General features: G+C 40.2%; 6 protein-coding genes across 6 annotated transcripts; 4 read left to right on the top strand and 2 right to left on the bottom strand.

The window, feature by feature from the left end:
* Positions 1–75: 75 nt before the first annotated feature.
* V1514DRAFT_352046 (uncharacterized protein) lies at positions 76–3091 on the top strand. Its single transcript, XM_066929476.1, has 2 exons — positions 76–697; positions 764–3091. Exons 1-2 carry the CDS (start codon positions 187–189, stop codon positions 2764–2766), a joined length of 2514 nt encoding a protein of 837 aa, XP_066783625.1. The 5' UTR covers positions 76–186; the 3' UTR covers positions 2767–3091.
* A 139-nt stretch (positions 3092–3230) lies between these two features.
* Positions 3231–4251, top strand: V1514DRAFT_293279 (uncharacterized protein). Its single transcript, XM_066925366.1, has 4 exons — positions 3231–3283; positions 3383–3614; positions 3693–3773; positions 3851–4251. The coding sequence occupies exons 2-4, from the start codon at positions 3480–3482 to the stop codon at positions 3926–3928; spliced, it is 294 nt and encodes a 97-aa protein (XP_066783624.1). The 5' UTR covers positions 3231–3283; positions 3383–3479; the 3' UTR covers positions 3929–4251.
* Positions 4252–4254: 3 nt separating this feature from the next.
* On the top strand, positions 4255–6559 carry V1514DRAFT_51469 (P-loop containing nucleoside triphosphate hydrolase protein). Its single transcript, XM_066930043.1, has 3 exons — positions 4255–5350; positions 5412–5530; positions 5585–6559. Exons 1-3 carry the CDS (start codon positions 4423–4425, stop codon positions 6389–6391), a joined length of 1854 nt encoding a protein of 617 aa, XP_066783623.1. The 5' UTR covers positions 4255–4422; the 3' UTR covers positions 6392–6559.
* Positions 6560–6612: 53 nt separating this feature from the next.
* Positions 6613–10173, top strand: V1514DRAFT_367509 (uncharacterized protein). The gene is made up of 3 exons (XM_066929868.1): positions 6613–8000; positions 8067–9826; positions 9897–10173. The coding sequence occupies exons 1-3, from the start codon at positions 6713–6715 to the stop codon at positions 10083–10085; spliced, it is 3237 nt and encodes a 1078-aa protein (XP_066783622.1). The 5' UTR covers positions 6613–6712; the 3' UTR covers positions 10086–10173.
* Positions 10174–10205: 32 nt separating this feature from the next.
* On the bottom strand, positions 10206–11606 carry V1514DRAFT_330265 (proliferating cell nuclear antigen, N-terminal domain-containing protein). The gene is made up of 2 exons (XM_066927467.1): positions 11480–11606; positions 10206–11213 (listed from the first exon to the last, which is right to left on the bottom strand). The coding sequence occupies exon 2, from the start codon at positions 11185–11187 to the stop codon at positions 10408–10410; it is 780 nt and encodes a 259-aa protein (XP_066783621.1). The 5' UTR covers positions 11188–11213; positions 11480–11606; the 3' UTR covers positions 10206–10407.
* Positions 11607–11696: 90 nt separating this feature from the next.
* V1514DRAFT_330264 (acyl-CoA N-acyltransferase) lies at positions 11697–12492 on the bottom strand. Its single transcript, XM_066927466.1, has one exon. It carries the CDS (start codon positions 12434–12436, stop codon positions 11795–11797), a length of 642 nt encoding a protein of 213 aa, XP_066783620.1. The 5' UTR covers positions 12437–12492; the 3' UTR covers positions 11697–11794.
* Between the last annotated feature and the right edge of the window lie 373 nt (positions 12493–12865).

The following is a 12865-nucleotide window of genomic DNA, read 5'->3' as shown; positions in this document are numbered from 1 at the left end:
GGCCCAACCCGAACCCTTCGACTGTCCTCGACATGGCAAGAAACCGTAAACAGTAAATGAGTGTACATGCCATAACGTAACTTTGTCTATCGTTTTTTTTTTTTCATTACTCTTTCCTGTTTACCTCCCCGCTTATCTGGGTTTACAAAGAACAAATTAATTTTCCGTATTCGTTCTGTTGGCCAAATGTCATTGTTTGGTGACGACTACGAGTCCAATTCGTCTGGCACTCGCTCGTCGCTGTTTGGCGACCCTGAACCGACGCCACGCTCGTCCCTGGCCACCACCGCGACCGTGCGGTCGGCCGTGTCGTCGTCGGCGGACCGATTGTTTGATAATAATGACTCTGACCCTTGGACATTGCCTGTTCCGCGGGTATCACAAAAGCCCACGTTGTCGTCATTGCTAGATAACGTGGTCCTGCCCCAGGTGTACACGGATTCATTCAACGCCGAACGTGCATCCAATGGTGGCAGTGGTGATGGGTTTCTGACAGTAGAGAACGTCAGGCATTTAGTTGACAAGGCTGGATTGTCCAATGACCCTAGAGGTGATCGGATTGTGGAATTGATTATTCGAAATAAGCCTGACAATCGAATTGACCCTGGCACTTGGGCGGTCGCGTTGGCATTAATTGGCCTGGCTCAGGAAGGCGATGAAGATTTGAACTTGGATTCTGTCGACTCCAGACGGTTTAGTAAGTTTTAATAGCTTATTGTTTGTGCTTACGATTTATAGTTCTAATTTGTGTTTCTTTTGCCAGGTCTGCCTGTTCCTAAAGTAAAATTTAACGTGCAACCTGCACAAACAACAACAACAACAACAACAACATTATCATCATCCCGGCCAAGTCGTTTCTCGAAGCAAATTAAGCAAGCTGTTCCATCTGCCATTGCTTCAGCCCCTATTAGGCAATCCTATTCTTCATTACGGGCCCAATCCAAACAGGCATCAGTCCCACCGTTGACCATTCCTGCAGAGATTCCAACCACAGCGGTGGACCCGCCTTCGCCATCTTCGCCGCCTGGCATTAGCGTTGGCCCAGACCCTTGGGCATCAGCCGCCCCGGTCAAGAATAATACAGCTTCTGCATATTCTCAATCATCGTACAACAATACATCAACAACTAATGATTATTCATCCGCTTCCAACTATAATTCAAACACTTACTCTTCTAATGCTTACTCTTCCAATAATAAGTATTCTTCTTCGCAAAACAACTATAATAGAAACAGCAACGGTAATGGCAACGGTAATGGCAACGGTAACAATTATAACAACAATTTCAATGATCAGGACGACGAGGATGACTACATTCCGCCGGCACAGACGTACACTGCCAACAAATACGTGTCGTCCAACGAATACAACCCGAATTACTCCTCGGTTTTGGGTGCAGACTATAACGATTTGACTCGCACAACCAGGTCGAGCCTTGTAATCCCGACTGACCCCATTGTTGTACAACAGGAACAGGAAGTAGTGGAAGACGATGATTCTGATGCTGAAGAAGACGAATCCGGCGAGGTTAAACCCCGCACGTATGTGCCAAATTTCCCATATACTCGCACACAACCATACTATGATGCACATGAGGGCGACAAGATTCGCGTGACCATCATTCCTGAAAAGGAAGGCGTGTTTATGTTCCGTCATGTGAATTATTTGCTGGAAGGTGCTTCTTCACCTAACGGTGACGGAACCGTGGCTCGAGGTGGCTATCGAGTTGTAAGGCGGTACAGTGATTTTGTTTGGCTTTTGAATTGTCTTTTGAAAAGATACCCGTTCAGAATTTTGCCCTTGCTGCCTCCAAAGAGGTTCGCAGTCAATGGTCATTATCTTTCATCGGATGATTTTTTTTTGGAACGTCGTCGCAGGGGCTTGTCCAGATTTATTAACGAAATTGCCAAACATCCAGTCCTGAACAAGGAGCAACTTGTGATTATGTTTTTAACCGTGCCGACAGAACTGTCCGTTTGGCGCAAGCAAGCCCAGGTCAACGTAGAGGACGAATTCACTGGCCGTGCACTTCCGGACGGCTTAATTGCGTCATGGGATCAGGCTGAAATTGAAAAATGGGAAGAAGTTAAGAAGGGTGTCAAGACCGAGGCCGAACTTTACACGCATCTGTGCCTGCTGATTGATCGCATGGAAAAGCGACAAGAATCGGTTGCTGCTGATCATCAACGGTTTGCGCAGTCACTTAACACCTTGCAAGAAGTCACGCAGCAGACGTATTCTGTTGACACGAACGACCTTTCACTTATTAATGACGGTATTAAAAACGTTTCTAGATACTTGAACAACGCGCAGGCTCTTTTGGAAGACGAATCTCGCGGCTGGGAAATTGGCGTGTTGGAAGATTTTAAGCGTCATCGGGATAATCTCATCAGCATTAAGGAATTGTTTGACAGAATGGAGAAGCTAAATGTTAACCAGATTCCATACTTGGAACGACGGATTCAAAACAATGAAACCAGACTTAAGTCCATGAAAGATCGATCTGATTTCAAGCAATCTGATTTGGACAGGGTGAATAATAATATTCATCGCGATAGGGAGGCCATTCAGGACCAAATCACGCGGTCATGGTTGATTAAAGAATGCATGCGGGATGAGCTTACCTATTTCCAACAGACGAAGTATAGCGTGGCCAAGTTGTTTCAAGATTACGCACAAGAACGGTTGAAATATGCTGAATTATTTGCCGAAAATTGGCGCGTGTTGCAAAATGAGATTAGTGAGATCCCTACGCAAGCTTCATGAATGTTACGTATTAAACGAACGTGTCGTGCCGCAGCGTTCACAATCAAAAGTAAGAAAGGAAGATTTTTTTTTTGTAGTCGTTTTGTTTTTCTTACTTATGTCGATCTTTTATTTTATATTAAATTTTTTTGGAGGGATTGCTTTTTTTTTTGTTTGATATTGTGGAAGTTTGCATTTACTTAATACTAAACATTTCTATTTTTTATTTCAACTTTGTTTACTTTTTCATTATTTAGGATTTTTTAATTTTTTTTTTTTTTTTTCACTCTTACATAGAAGTTACTGGATCATGCAATAATATATATAAATAAAAGCAAATACAAAAAAACGTAGTTTTTATGAGAATAATAGAACACATGTGTTCGATAGCTCTTTTTGGCACAACGATTGATACGAACAAGCCTAACCCTAATGTAACTCTATATACTGTTGTGCTTGAAATTGAATGACATTCTAAATTGGATCAACAATATATAAAATACATAAAAGATCAACTAGAATATACTTCTGATAAAAGGTACGCATTTTTGATTTGCCTTTATTTACGTCTTTGATGTAAACTATTGTGTTTGTGTTTGTAACAAATTATTTGACGCTAATTTCGTTCCCCGACCAGCTTCGCTCTTACTTCAGATTTATTTATATATATCTTTATTTCACATTCGCATACTGTTTTCAGCACATTAATATTATTGCTCTTTTTTTTACGAATCATGAGTAGCGTGGTATTGGCAGATCAGATTGATAACACGTCAGTCGCTGAGCCTTTAGATCTAGTTCGACTTTCATTGAACGAGAAAGTGTTTGTCAAGTTGAAAGGTGACAGGGAATTACGAGGACGATTACACGTACGTGTGGATTTTGCTTAACAAAACATTCGTGAAAAAAAAATGTGGATATTAATGTTCTTTTTTTTTTCTATTTAGGCTTACGATTCGCATTGCAACTTGGTTTTAGGAGATGTGGAAGAAACGATATTTTTTTTGAACGATCATGACGAAGTAAACGTATGATATTACCGTATTATTTATTTATTTATTTATTTATTTATTTATTTTTTTTGATGCTATGGCTAACTATTTAGACCACTACAAAGCAAAGTGAGATGTTATTTGTTAGAGGAGATGCGGTGGTACTTATAAGCCCTCCTTCGCAACATTGAATTTTTAATTCGTCAATGTAACATATTATACTTAAAGGACAAATTTGGAAGCAATGAAAAAAAAGAAGCATGATCACTTGGTTATTTATTATGTATATTAGTACTTTTAGGAAGTTATTTTTTTTTTCCGCATGTTACTATTTCACCAGCTCATGAACGCGGTATATGGTAATTTATAAATTTGAGAGAAAATATTAACAATTGGATGGTCTTATTTGAAATTCAATGCGGTACTTAAAGACACTTATATACTTGAGAATATGATAGATTTCTCAGAACACATTTTTGTTAATGTCAGTGCTCATGCGGACCAAACGTAGAGTCATAACTCGCGAGGTTTAATTAATCGCGAAACCAGACATCATGAAGGATCCCAATCATTGAAAGGTATCATTATCCACCTCATGTAAAAATTAAATGTGGTTTCTTCGTTTTGAAAAAGTCTCATTTACGGTTTTTTTGATTATCGATTCAAAATTGAACAATCATATTAAATGACGTCCCTTAATGAGTTTGCCGAGTACGTGCATCAACGCTACACGATACGTCATCCTGGTCCGTCCTTGCCGTCTTCAACCGCATCTCACGGGCGAACCACTTCGTCAACGGACAAAAAATTGTTTGCAGATTCAGAATTGTCATTTCAAAGTGAGCTTGATGCATTAGCTTCGTTAACCATTAACGACAACCAAAATCAGGCTAATGGTGCTTCTGCAACGTCACCGTTACAGCAACATCGGCCATCATTTAGGGATTCCCTTGTTCAGGCGTCAAATTCAGAATATTTAAAGATAATTATTGAAAAATTATTACAAGATGGAAAGGGTGAATGCGTGATTTCATTAGAGCATGATTTGGAAGATGCAAGCGTGCAACTACATTTAACGCAGCAAGAGTACGTCACTGCGCTGCAAAGTCTGAGGACCGTATGCGACTCAAATAATTTACACTGCCAAGTGACCGAACTTTATTCTGCATCTTTTTCCTCTGACCAAGAAGATGCGACCAAAAAGGAGTCACATGTTAAATATAAAACAGGACAAATTCTGGTCAGAGAAGTTGACGTCGATGTTTCGGAATTGCTTGAAATTAGAGTAGCCGTTGTTGGTAACGTGGATGCTGGCAAGTCAACATTATTAGGAGTTCTTACAAAAGGTGGGCTTGATGACGGCAGGGGTAAGGCTCGGGTGAGCTTGTTTAGGCATAAACATGAGATTGAAACTGGCCGGACTTCAAGTGTTGGGATGGAAATAATGGGATTTGATCAAGCCGGTGAAATAGTTGGCGCCAATGATGGATCCAGGAAAGCATCTTGGAAAGAAATTGTGCAAAACAGTAAAAAAGTTATCACGTTTATTGATTTGGCTGGTCATGAAAAATATTTAAAAACTACTGTGTTTGGATTAATGGGGGGCCAACCTGGTGAGTACTTTATGATATTTTTAGAATTGAACATTAACTAACGGCAATTGTCTTTTTTAAGATTTTGTAATGTTAATGGTGGGTGCAAATGCTGGCATGGTTGGCATGGCCAAAGAACATCTTGGAGTAGCATTGGCGCTAAGTGTGCCTATATTTATTTGCATAACAAAGATCGATATGGCAAGTCACAACAAAAAAAAATTTTTTTTCCCTACTTTCTGCTGACTTTCACAGTGTCCACCAAATGTTTTACAAGCAACAATAAACCAATTGGGCAAGATCCTTCGTTCGTCAGCGTGCCGCAAGATGCCAGTATTTATAGGTTCCACTCAGCAAGTGATTGAGTCATCAGCTCATTTTGTTTCACAACGAATTTGTCCAATTTTTCAAATATCGAGTGTTAGTGGACAAGGTCTTGATTTTGTTCGATTGTTTTTAAACTTGTTACCTTTCCATGGCCAGTTTGATCCCAGTGGCAAATTTGAGTTTGAGATTAACGATGCGTTTTCGGTTCCATTTGTGGGCACGGTAGTATCGGGCGTAATCAGCAATGGATCAGTTCATACCGGTGATTCTGTTTATGTTGGACCTGATTTATTAGGCCAGTTTCTTTTAACCTCGATTCGATCGATTGAACGGAAACGACAACCAGTTGATGTTGCACATGCTGGTCAATCCGTGTCGTTCGCGCTACGGAAAGTGCGCCGCAAGGATGTTCGAAAGGGCATGGTACTGTTGCAAGGTAGTGATGGCAACGATGCGTCATCTCCCAAAGCAGTGCGCGAGTTTCTTGCCGAAGTGCTAATATTGCAACATGCTACTACAATCAAGCCACGGTATCAGGCCATGCTTCATGTCGGCGCCGTGGCACAAACTTGTTCCATCGTGGAACTTGACAGGCCTTACATTCGCACCGGTGACTGTGCCACGGTCAGGTTTAGATTTATGTTAAGATCAGAATATATTAAGCCAGGTCAAAAGGTATTGTTTAGAGAAGGCAGGACGCGGGGGTTGGGAGTTGTCAAAGAGGTTTTTCATTAAGTATTTTTTTTGTTTCATGGTTGGTATGGTATATATAGGCTTTTGGAAGGTGTTTCAGGGGACATATACATGGTTATTCTTTTTTCTGGTTGTACTTTTAAATATTTTGATGTTTTTTGTTATCATTCAAAGTGGGTGGTTAAAATAACATGGGCAAGGGTAAAATTGAAGTAAACGCGACTTTTAGTTGACGCGAATTCTTTTAAAACGCGTCGATTTAACACTGCCAAAGGCAAACAATAAGAGGGGGGAAAAACGCTGTCTATCACGAAGCTTGGTATTTTTTTTTCATGGTGAAGCAGTCTTTCGTTGTTGCTTCCGATGCAAAAACAAGAGTCAGGTCGGCGGCCCTTACGACAAGCCGGTCTTTTCGGACGGACAGCCAAAATTGACGTCAAACCTGCCACGCCGTCGACGAACCTGAATAACCAATTCGTAGGTTCAGAAATCGAAGTTATTGATAATAATCAAACTTTAGAAACAGGTGCCGTGACCAAAGGTTCAACATTGCAATGCATGATTAGCACAATTGATAACGAGATCAACAACTTAGACAATTCGGATGATGATACGGATGATGTATCTGATCCGGAAACGTGGTATGCGAAATTAAATCCGGGCGAGAGTTTGAAACGGCCAAGGTACGTCTCGATTGATAATGCAAAGAATCAACAAGTGCCACGAGCAAAAAAGTTGGTCCGGTTAAAGTTCAGATCCAACAACAACAGCGACAACAGCAGCAGCAATAGCACACTGAAGAATAAACTCACGATAGCAGAAAACAAGATTCCATTTGCAGATGAAGTTTTAATTCCCGCGATGCTATCTGACGATCCAGTTTCAAGTTGTTCAGAAGATTCCACAAATGGCGAGTCCGATAATAATGCAAACATGCTGGCAACAGCTGGGAGAAAACGGAATCGCCGCGTGCGCAAACAAAAGAAATCACAAAATATGTCCGGCAACACGCTTTTTAAACTATGGAACATTAAGAATCCCGTTAATGCATCACCTGTTTTGCAATCGTCAGAATCTATCTTGGGCAAGCCCAAACGTGCGTCACGTATCGTGAAACTCAAGCTTGGCAAAACATATCTTGAAAAAATAGCAATTCTGTCATCAGTGGAATCCAACACATTAATTAAACTAGGCCGGCCGGTTTTTAATAACAGCACTATGAAGTTTTCATCATCATGGAACAAGCGACAAAAGCGCAAAGAATTTGTGTTAGTTTCAGATAATGAAGGCAAGGATGATTTAGCACATGGCGCAGAAGCGGAGGTTAACTATGTTTTGCAAGATGATAAAGATGGTGACAATAATGACCATGAAAGCATCAATTCAGATCAAACTCCACCTACACCGCCTCGATCTTCAGATTCGGATGACAACGAGATTGCTAAGAATATGAATATTGAAGAAAAAAAATTAAAACCTAGTGGACGACCAATGCATTCGTTTTTTTCAAAAAAGAAAAATGTCATCACTAAAAAACAGTCTGTAAATGAAGTTATTGATTGCGATGTGGGCTTATATTCTAAGATTGAAAATTCACGCTTAAACGATAACGGTATTAAAAAGAATATGCATCCATTTTTTATAGGCGGAGGTAAAGTTTCATGATAAGCAAGTTTTTTTATTTTTATTTTTTTTTGTTGTCCTAATGCATATTTAGTGAAACCTCGATTTACTGTAGATGAAAATAGTCAATATAGCGATTCATCAGCAAATGATACCGATGGCATGCAACAACTTAATGCTAAAGTGTGGGATCCTCCCGGAGCAAAAGAACCACGATGGCCATCATTGTTTGATCGGCATGTGATTGGACATGGATCAGGTAGTTCTAATTTAAATTTGCATATTGAAAAACGACCAAGGAAGCTGAAAAGGGTGTTTGTCGACTATGCTGGTAACGACTGCCTTGCGCGAAAGCAAGAATCGATATCAGAATTGTTTTCAAACATGGAGATTACTCGATTACTACCGTATCCAAAAAGGCTGGTTATGAATACCGAGGAGCTTCAAGCGTTAGCATTGAAACATGTAAATTTGTCTGCTCATCCATATCTTGAATATCTTTTTTCGCGGTGGCTGTCACAACAAAACGCGTTTGATCGTGCTGATTATGAAGACCAGTTATGGACTGCCAAGTATGCACCCATTAAAGCGTTACAAGTGGCAGTTGCCAATGATTCAGCCCTGATATTGAAAAAATGGTTACGAGCTCGAATGAATGACAATATCGACCGGTCGAAAACAATAACAACGTCACGCATGAGAATGATTCAGAAACAATTAAAACAACAAGATAGCTTGGATGGATTTATTACTTATTCGGATGAAGAAAACGAAAAATTTGACTTTGAACCTATCTCTTCATCAGAAGATGACTACGAAGGTTATCAATTTGAGCATGTCATGAATCATGACGTGGGAAAGGATTCAAGCACAGACGATGACGATAATGATTTTGTTGTTCGAAGCCGAAGATTAAGAAAGCGTAAATCTATTAAAGAAGGTACAGAACTGCAAAGGCGGAGGAAGTCGCGCTTACGACCTCTTAGCGAACGCCCGAGTCGGCATGCAAACGTGTTGATTCTTTGTGGCAAGAGTGCCAGCGGCAAGACTTCGAGCGTGCAAGCAATTGTGCAAGAAATGGGGTATTTCGCATTTGAGATTCATGCTGGGCAAAGACGAAGTGGCAAGGATATTGTTGATCAATTTGGAGAAATGAGTCAGTCACATTTGGTTCATAAGTCAACATCCGGGTCAGAAGAGAATGGAAAGCCGGCAGAGTTTAAGCAGAAGAGTTTATTGTTTGTGGAAGACGTTGACGTGTTGTTTGAAGAAGACAAAGGGTTTTGGCCTACGTTGGTCAAATTTTTAGAAACTTCGAAACGACCAGTGGTCTTGACATGCACGGATAAATATTTACTACCGCCAGAACTTGTTGAGATTTATTCTGCAAGTATTTTGGAATTTTTAACAATTTCGAATGAGATAAAGATGGAAATGATGTGGCTTATCGCGTTATGTGAAGGTCACTTGTTAGAAAAACGGGCCGTGCAGAACTTGATTGATGCAGCACAAGGTGATCTAAGAGCTGCGGTTTCAACATTGCAACTATGGTGTCAGATGGCTGTTGGTGATGAACGGAAAGGATTAAACTGGGTGCTGCCTCGAACTCATGAATCAGATCTTAATGAATTGGCGAAAATGCGAGTAATTAGTCAATCCACGTTTACGACTGAATTTGTATCCCTAAGTTATGACAAGCCGGTAGTGAGCCATAACCAAAGACAGCATGAAGTACAAGCACAAGGCAGGAAGTTTTCAGTTAAGGATTGGGACGTGCTTGAAAATTCCTTGGAGTTGCGGTCTGCAGCAGATATTTGGGCAGCCCATTCACATACTTTTCTAGATGTTCCATTGGTAAGTTTTTTTTTTTTTTTTTTTTTTCAGAATTTTACTCTTTGGGTTGTTCTAATTTCGATTTATGCAGATGCCAAATGCGCAAGAGCCATACGGGTGGTGGCCTACGCCTGCTCAAGATCATATGATGGGATTGCCCATGGTTGGATCCGAACTTAGTTCACAAGTCGAACCGTACCCCTTTGAACTCGATATTAATTCAGATGCGGAATTAATTTCAGAACATGCATTGCAAAACATTTTATTTCATGCAGGATAAGGTAAATGTAGCGACGAATTGGGGAAGGGTCTTTTTTTTTTTTTGTTTGTATAATAGAAAATCTGTTGTAACTTTAACTGTACCATAGTTTCCAATAAAAATTGCATTTACATGAATTATGTACTGTTTCAAATGTGTGCAATATAGTGTATCAGGTAAAAAATAAAATAAATTATTAATAATCATAAATACACATTTAAAAAGAAAAAACACAAAAAAACTGACCGAAAAAAACCTAGAAAAAAATGAACACCTAGCAAACGAATATAAAACATATAAACAATAACAAAAATAGAAACCAATGAAAATAAACAATATTTTTTTATTCATTGTACTCGTCCAATTTAGGAGCAAGATAGAATTGCAAGTAACCACTTGCTAATGGGTATTCGACCAAGATTGGATTCTCATCCGAGAGTTTAAGAATAACCTGAGAAGATAAACTCGTGGCCTTGCAAAAATCGAGCAAGTATTTTGTTGAAAGCGAAACCGAAACTGGTTGCAAGAGTTCAATCGTGGTTGACAATTCCGGCTTGTCGGCACTTTTGTTTGGCTTGATCGTGACACTGCCGGTACCGATATCACCATCACAAGAAAACTTGATGCCAGATTTGGTGCATTCCAGGGTGATGGTTTCTGATATGGCATTCATATCCCTGCAAATACGTTGAAAATCGGATGACGGCATGGACACGGTGGCAGGATATTCAGTGTCGGGGATGCCAAGAAGTTCTTGATCAATGTCCATAAGCTTGAGAACGTACTCTGACATTCGATCCTGTTGAGTATTCTCAAATCGGATTGTCAAATTATCCGGCTTATCAGGAGCTTCGATGGAAAGAATATCGTCATTGTTACCACACCTCAGGATCTTGGTAAGTGAGGCCAAGTTAATTCCAAGCGCAACACTTCTGTCGCATCGATATTCAGAAAATCCATCAGCGGCAAGAAGAAGGGACACTAATGATACATGAGATGAGTCCATGGCTTGCAAAGCAATTCCGGTTTCAGAGCAGTCAAAATTGCAATCCTGGACGATATCTCTAATCGCATCAACCACTTTTTTAAACAGCACGGCTTGATCGAGCTTGGCTTCCAGCATGACGGGTGATGATAATACAATCAAATCTATAAAATTATCACACAATCAGCAAATCAATCGTTTAAAAAAAAAAAAAAAAATGTCAAATTTAACAAGGAGTAAAAAAATATCTTCAGATACTATCTAGCGAAGATTTTGGTAAAACGATCATTAAGATATCACAAAATACCAATTGAATCAAACAAAACTCGTCATTAGATATTATTACTCCATGCACAGTCGACATTGTCCAAGGATGCTGACGCGTCACTCCACAGGCACGACGAACGATGAATTGAATGTCAAAACTTACACGAACGAATAAACTAAAAAATAAAAGTCAAGGCTTTTCAACTTTATAACGAGTCAAAGTTAAATGACCAAAAAAAAAATTCAAACAGAAAGTTGTCGAAGTGTAGTGAGTAAAAGATGAAAATTATAAAAGAAAAGCAAAATGGAAGGGACCAGCGCAGGGCCAATATATATAAGGGACGACGGGATCGAATCTTTCAGACGCGTCCGTAACGCGTCTGCGTGACTGTAGTTACGCGTAGCGAAAGCCATGTAACCCTATTCATTTGATGCCAGAGTGCTTACGTAAAAAGTGATTAATCCAACTAATTAATATTTATAAGTACAAGTCCATGTTTTGTGCCTCAGTCGCTTGCTCTGACAATACGTGGTGTCTTACGGTACTAGGCTCATTTATAGGTAGAATCAACCGATACGCATCGTTTGCGTTCATGTAGTATCTGTTCATGCGCTTGCTGCGAATGAAGCCCATGTTCTCGTATAATCGCATGGCCGCGGCGTTGTCTACTTCTGTCTCGAGTGCAATCTCATCAGCACCGCCACTGATCATGGCCTCGATTGCCATGGTTACCAGATTGGTTGCGATGCCTTTGCCTCTGTGCGAAGTGGCCACGGCTAACATGGCAATGTACCCTCTCAGCTTCACGTCTCTGTGAGTTGCCAACTTGCAAACCACTGCGCCTACGAGTTCGGACTTGACCTCCTTGTTTTGTTCGAAAGCCAGAAAGCACAGATGCGGCCATTGGTAAATAAAGTATCTGTACACGTATATCCCATAGGGTTCAGACAGGTCACTGGAGATCAGCTGCCTGATCGCAGTGAGATCTGTCTCGGCACTCTCTCGAGGAGCAGGAACTTGACCGCCGGTCGCACTCTGTTCTGACTGAGTTGCTAAATGCAAATGCAAATGCAAATGCAAATCCTGCGGCGGCTTATACTTGCGATACACGATCGTCATATCGCATCTGCATTGATTTACGATGGATTTGGCAATGAACACCGAATCAGCAGCTGTCCTTCTTGTTCAAGTTCCCGAAAATTTAAAGTTGCAAAAAAACCTCGAAACCTAAAAATGCATTTTTGGCGTAATCGTGAAAACATGCATCATGTAACACCCTAAATGCAAAGATTTACTTGCGCATATGTTTGTGCGCCAATCGCCAAAATTTTTGCTCACTCAACTTTTTTTAATCTGTAAATAACGTACAGGACTGCTATATTTTTACTGTTTAGTGATTTTGAAGCAAAAGTTTTTTTTTGTACTGGGCAGTGATCTGAAGTCGCAAAGGGAAAAAAAAAAATAAAAAAAAAAGAAAGAAGCTTCAACAGCAATTCTTCGTTTTTATACTGCTCCTTCTTCAGGCTCGTATGGACAAGGAGCTCGTGC

The sequence above is a fragment of the Lipomyces japonicus genome (assembly GCF_038497905.1).
Source record: "Lipomyces japonicus strain CBS 7319 unplaced genomic scaffold V1514scaffold_17, whole genome shotgun sequence".
Taxonomy (NCBI): domain Eukaryota; kingdom Fungi; phylum Ascomycota; class Lipomycetes; order Lipomycetales; family Lipomycetaceae; genus Lipomyces; species Lipomyces japonicus.
This window is presented reverse-complemented; position numbering and strand designations above follow the sequence as displayed.

Bases quoted from the DNA above. Each gene is read 5' to 3' on its own strand.
- V1514DRAFT_352046 (XM_066929476.1), top strand. From the start codon at position 187: ATGTCATTGTTTGGTGACGACTACGAGTCCAATTCGTCTGGCACTCGC. The intron at 698-763 runs GTAAGTTTTAAT...TTCTTTTGCCAG, and splicing joins TGTCGACTCCAGACGGTTTA to GTCTGCCTGTTCCTAAAGTA.
- V1514DRAFT_330264 (XM_066927466.1), bottom strand. From the start codon at position 12,436: ATGACGATCGTGTATCGCAAGTATAAGCCGCCGCAGGATTTGCATTTG.
- V1514DRAFT_293279 (XM_066925366.1), top strand. From the start codon at position 3,480: ATGAGTAGCGTGGTATTGGCAGATCAGATTGATAACACGTCAGTCGCT. The intron at 3,615-3,692 runs GTACGTGTGGAT...TTTTCTATTTAG, and splicing joins AATTACGAGGACGATTACAC to GCTTACGATTCGCATTGCAA. The intron at 3,774-3,850 runs GTATGATATTAC...CTAACTATTTAG, and splicing joins ACGATCATGACGAAGTAAAC to ACCACTACAAAGCAAAGTGA.
- V1514DRAFT_367509 (XM_066929868.1), top strand. From the start codon at position 6,713: ATGCAAAAACAAGAGTCAGGTCGGCGGCCCTTACGACAAGCCGGTCTT. The intron at 8,001-8,066 runs GTAAAGTTTCAT...ATGCATATTTAG, and splicing joins TCCATTTTTTATAGGCGGAG to TGAAACCTCGATTTACTGTA. The intron at 9,827-9,896 runs GTAAGTTTTTTT...CGATTTATGCAG, and splicing joins CTTTTCTAGATGTTCCATTG to ATGCCAAATGCGCAAGAGCC.
- V1514DRAFT_51469 (XM_066930043.1), top strand. From the start codon at position 4,423: ATGACGTCCCTTAATGAGTTTGCCGAGTACGTGCATCAACGCTACACG. The intron at 5,351-5,411 runs GTGAGTACTTTA...GTCTTTTTTAAG, and splicing joins ATTAATGGGGGGCCAACCTG to ATTTTGTAATGTTAATGGTG. The intron at 5,531-5,584 runs GCAAGTCACAAC...TGACTTTCACAG, and splicing joins GCATAACAAAGATCGATATG to TGTCCACCAAATGTTTTACA.
- V1514DRAFT_330265 (XM_066927467.1), bottom strand. From the start codon at position 11,187: ATGCTGGAAGCCAAGCTCGATCAAGCCGTGCTGTTTAAAAAAGTGGTT.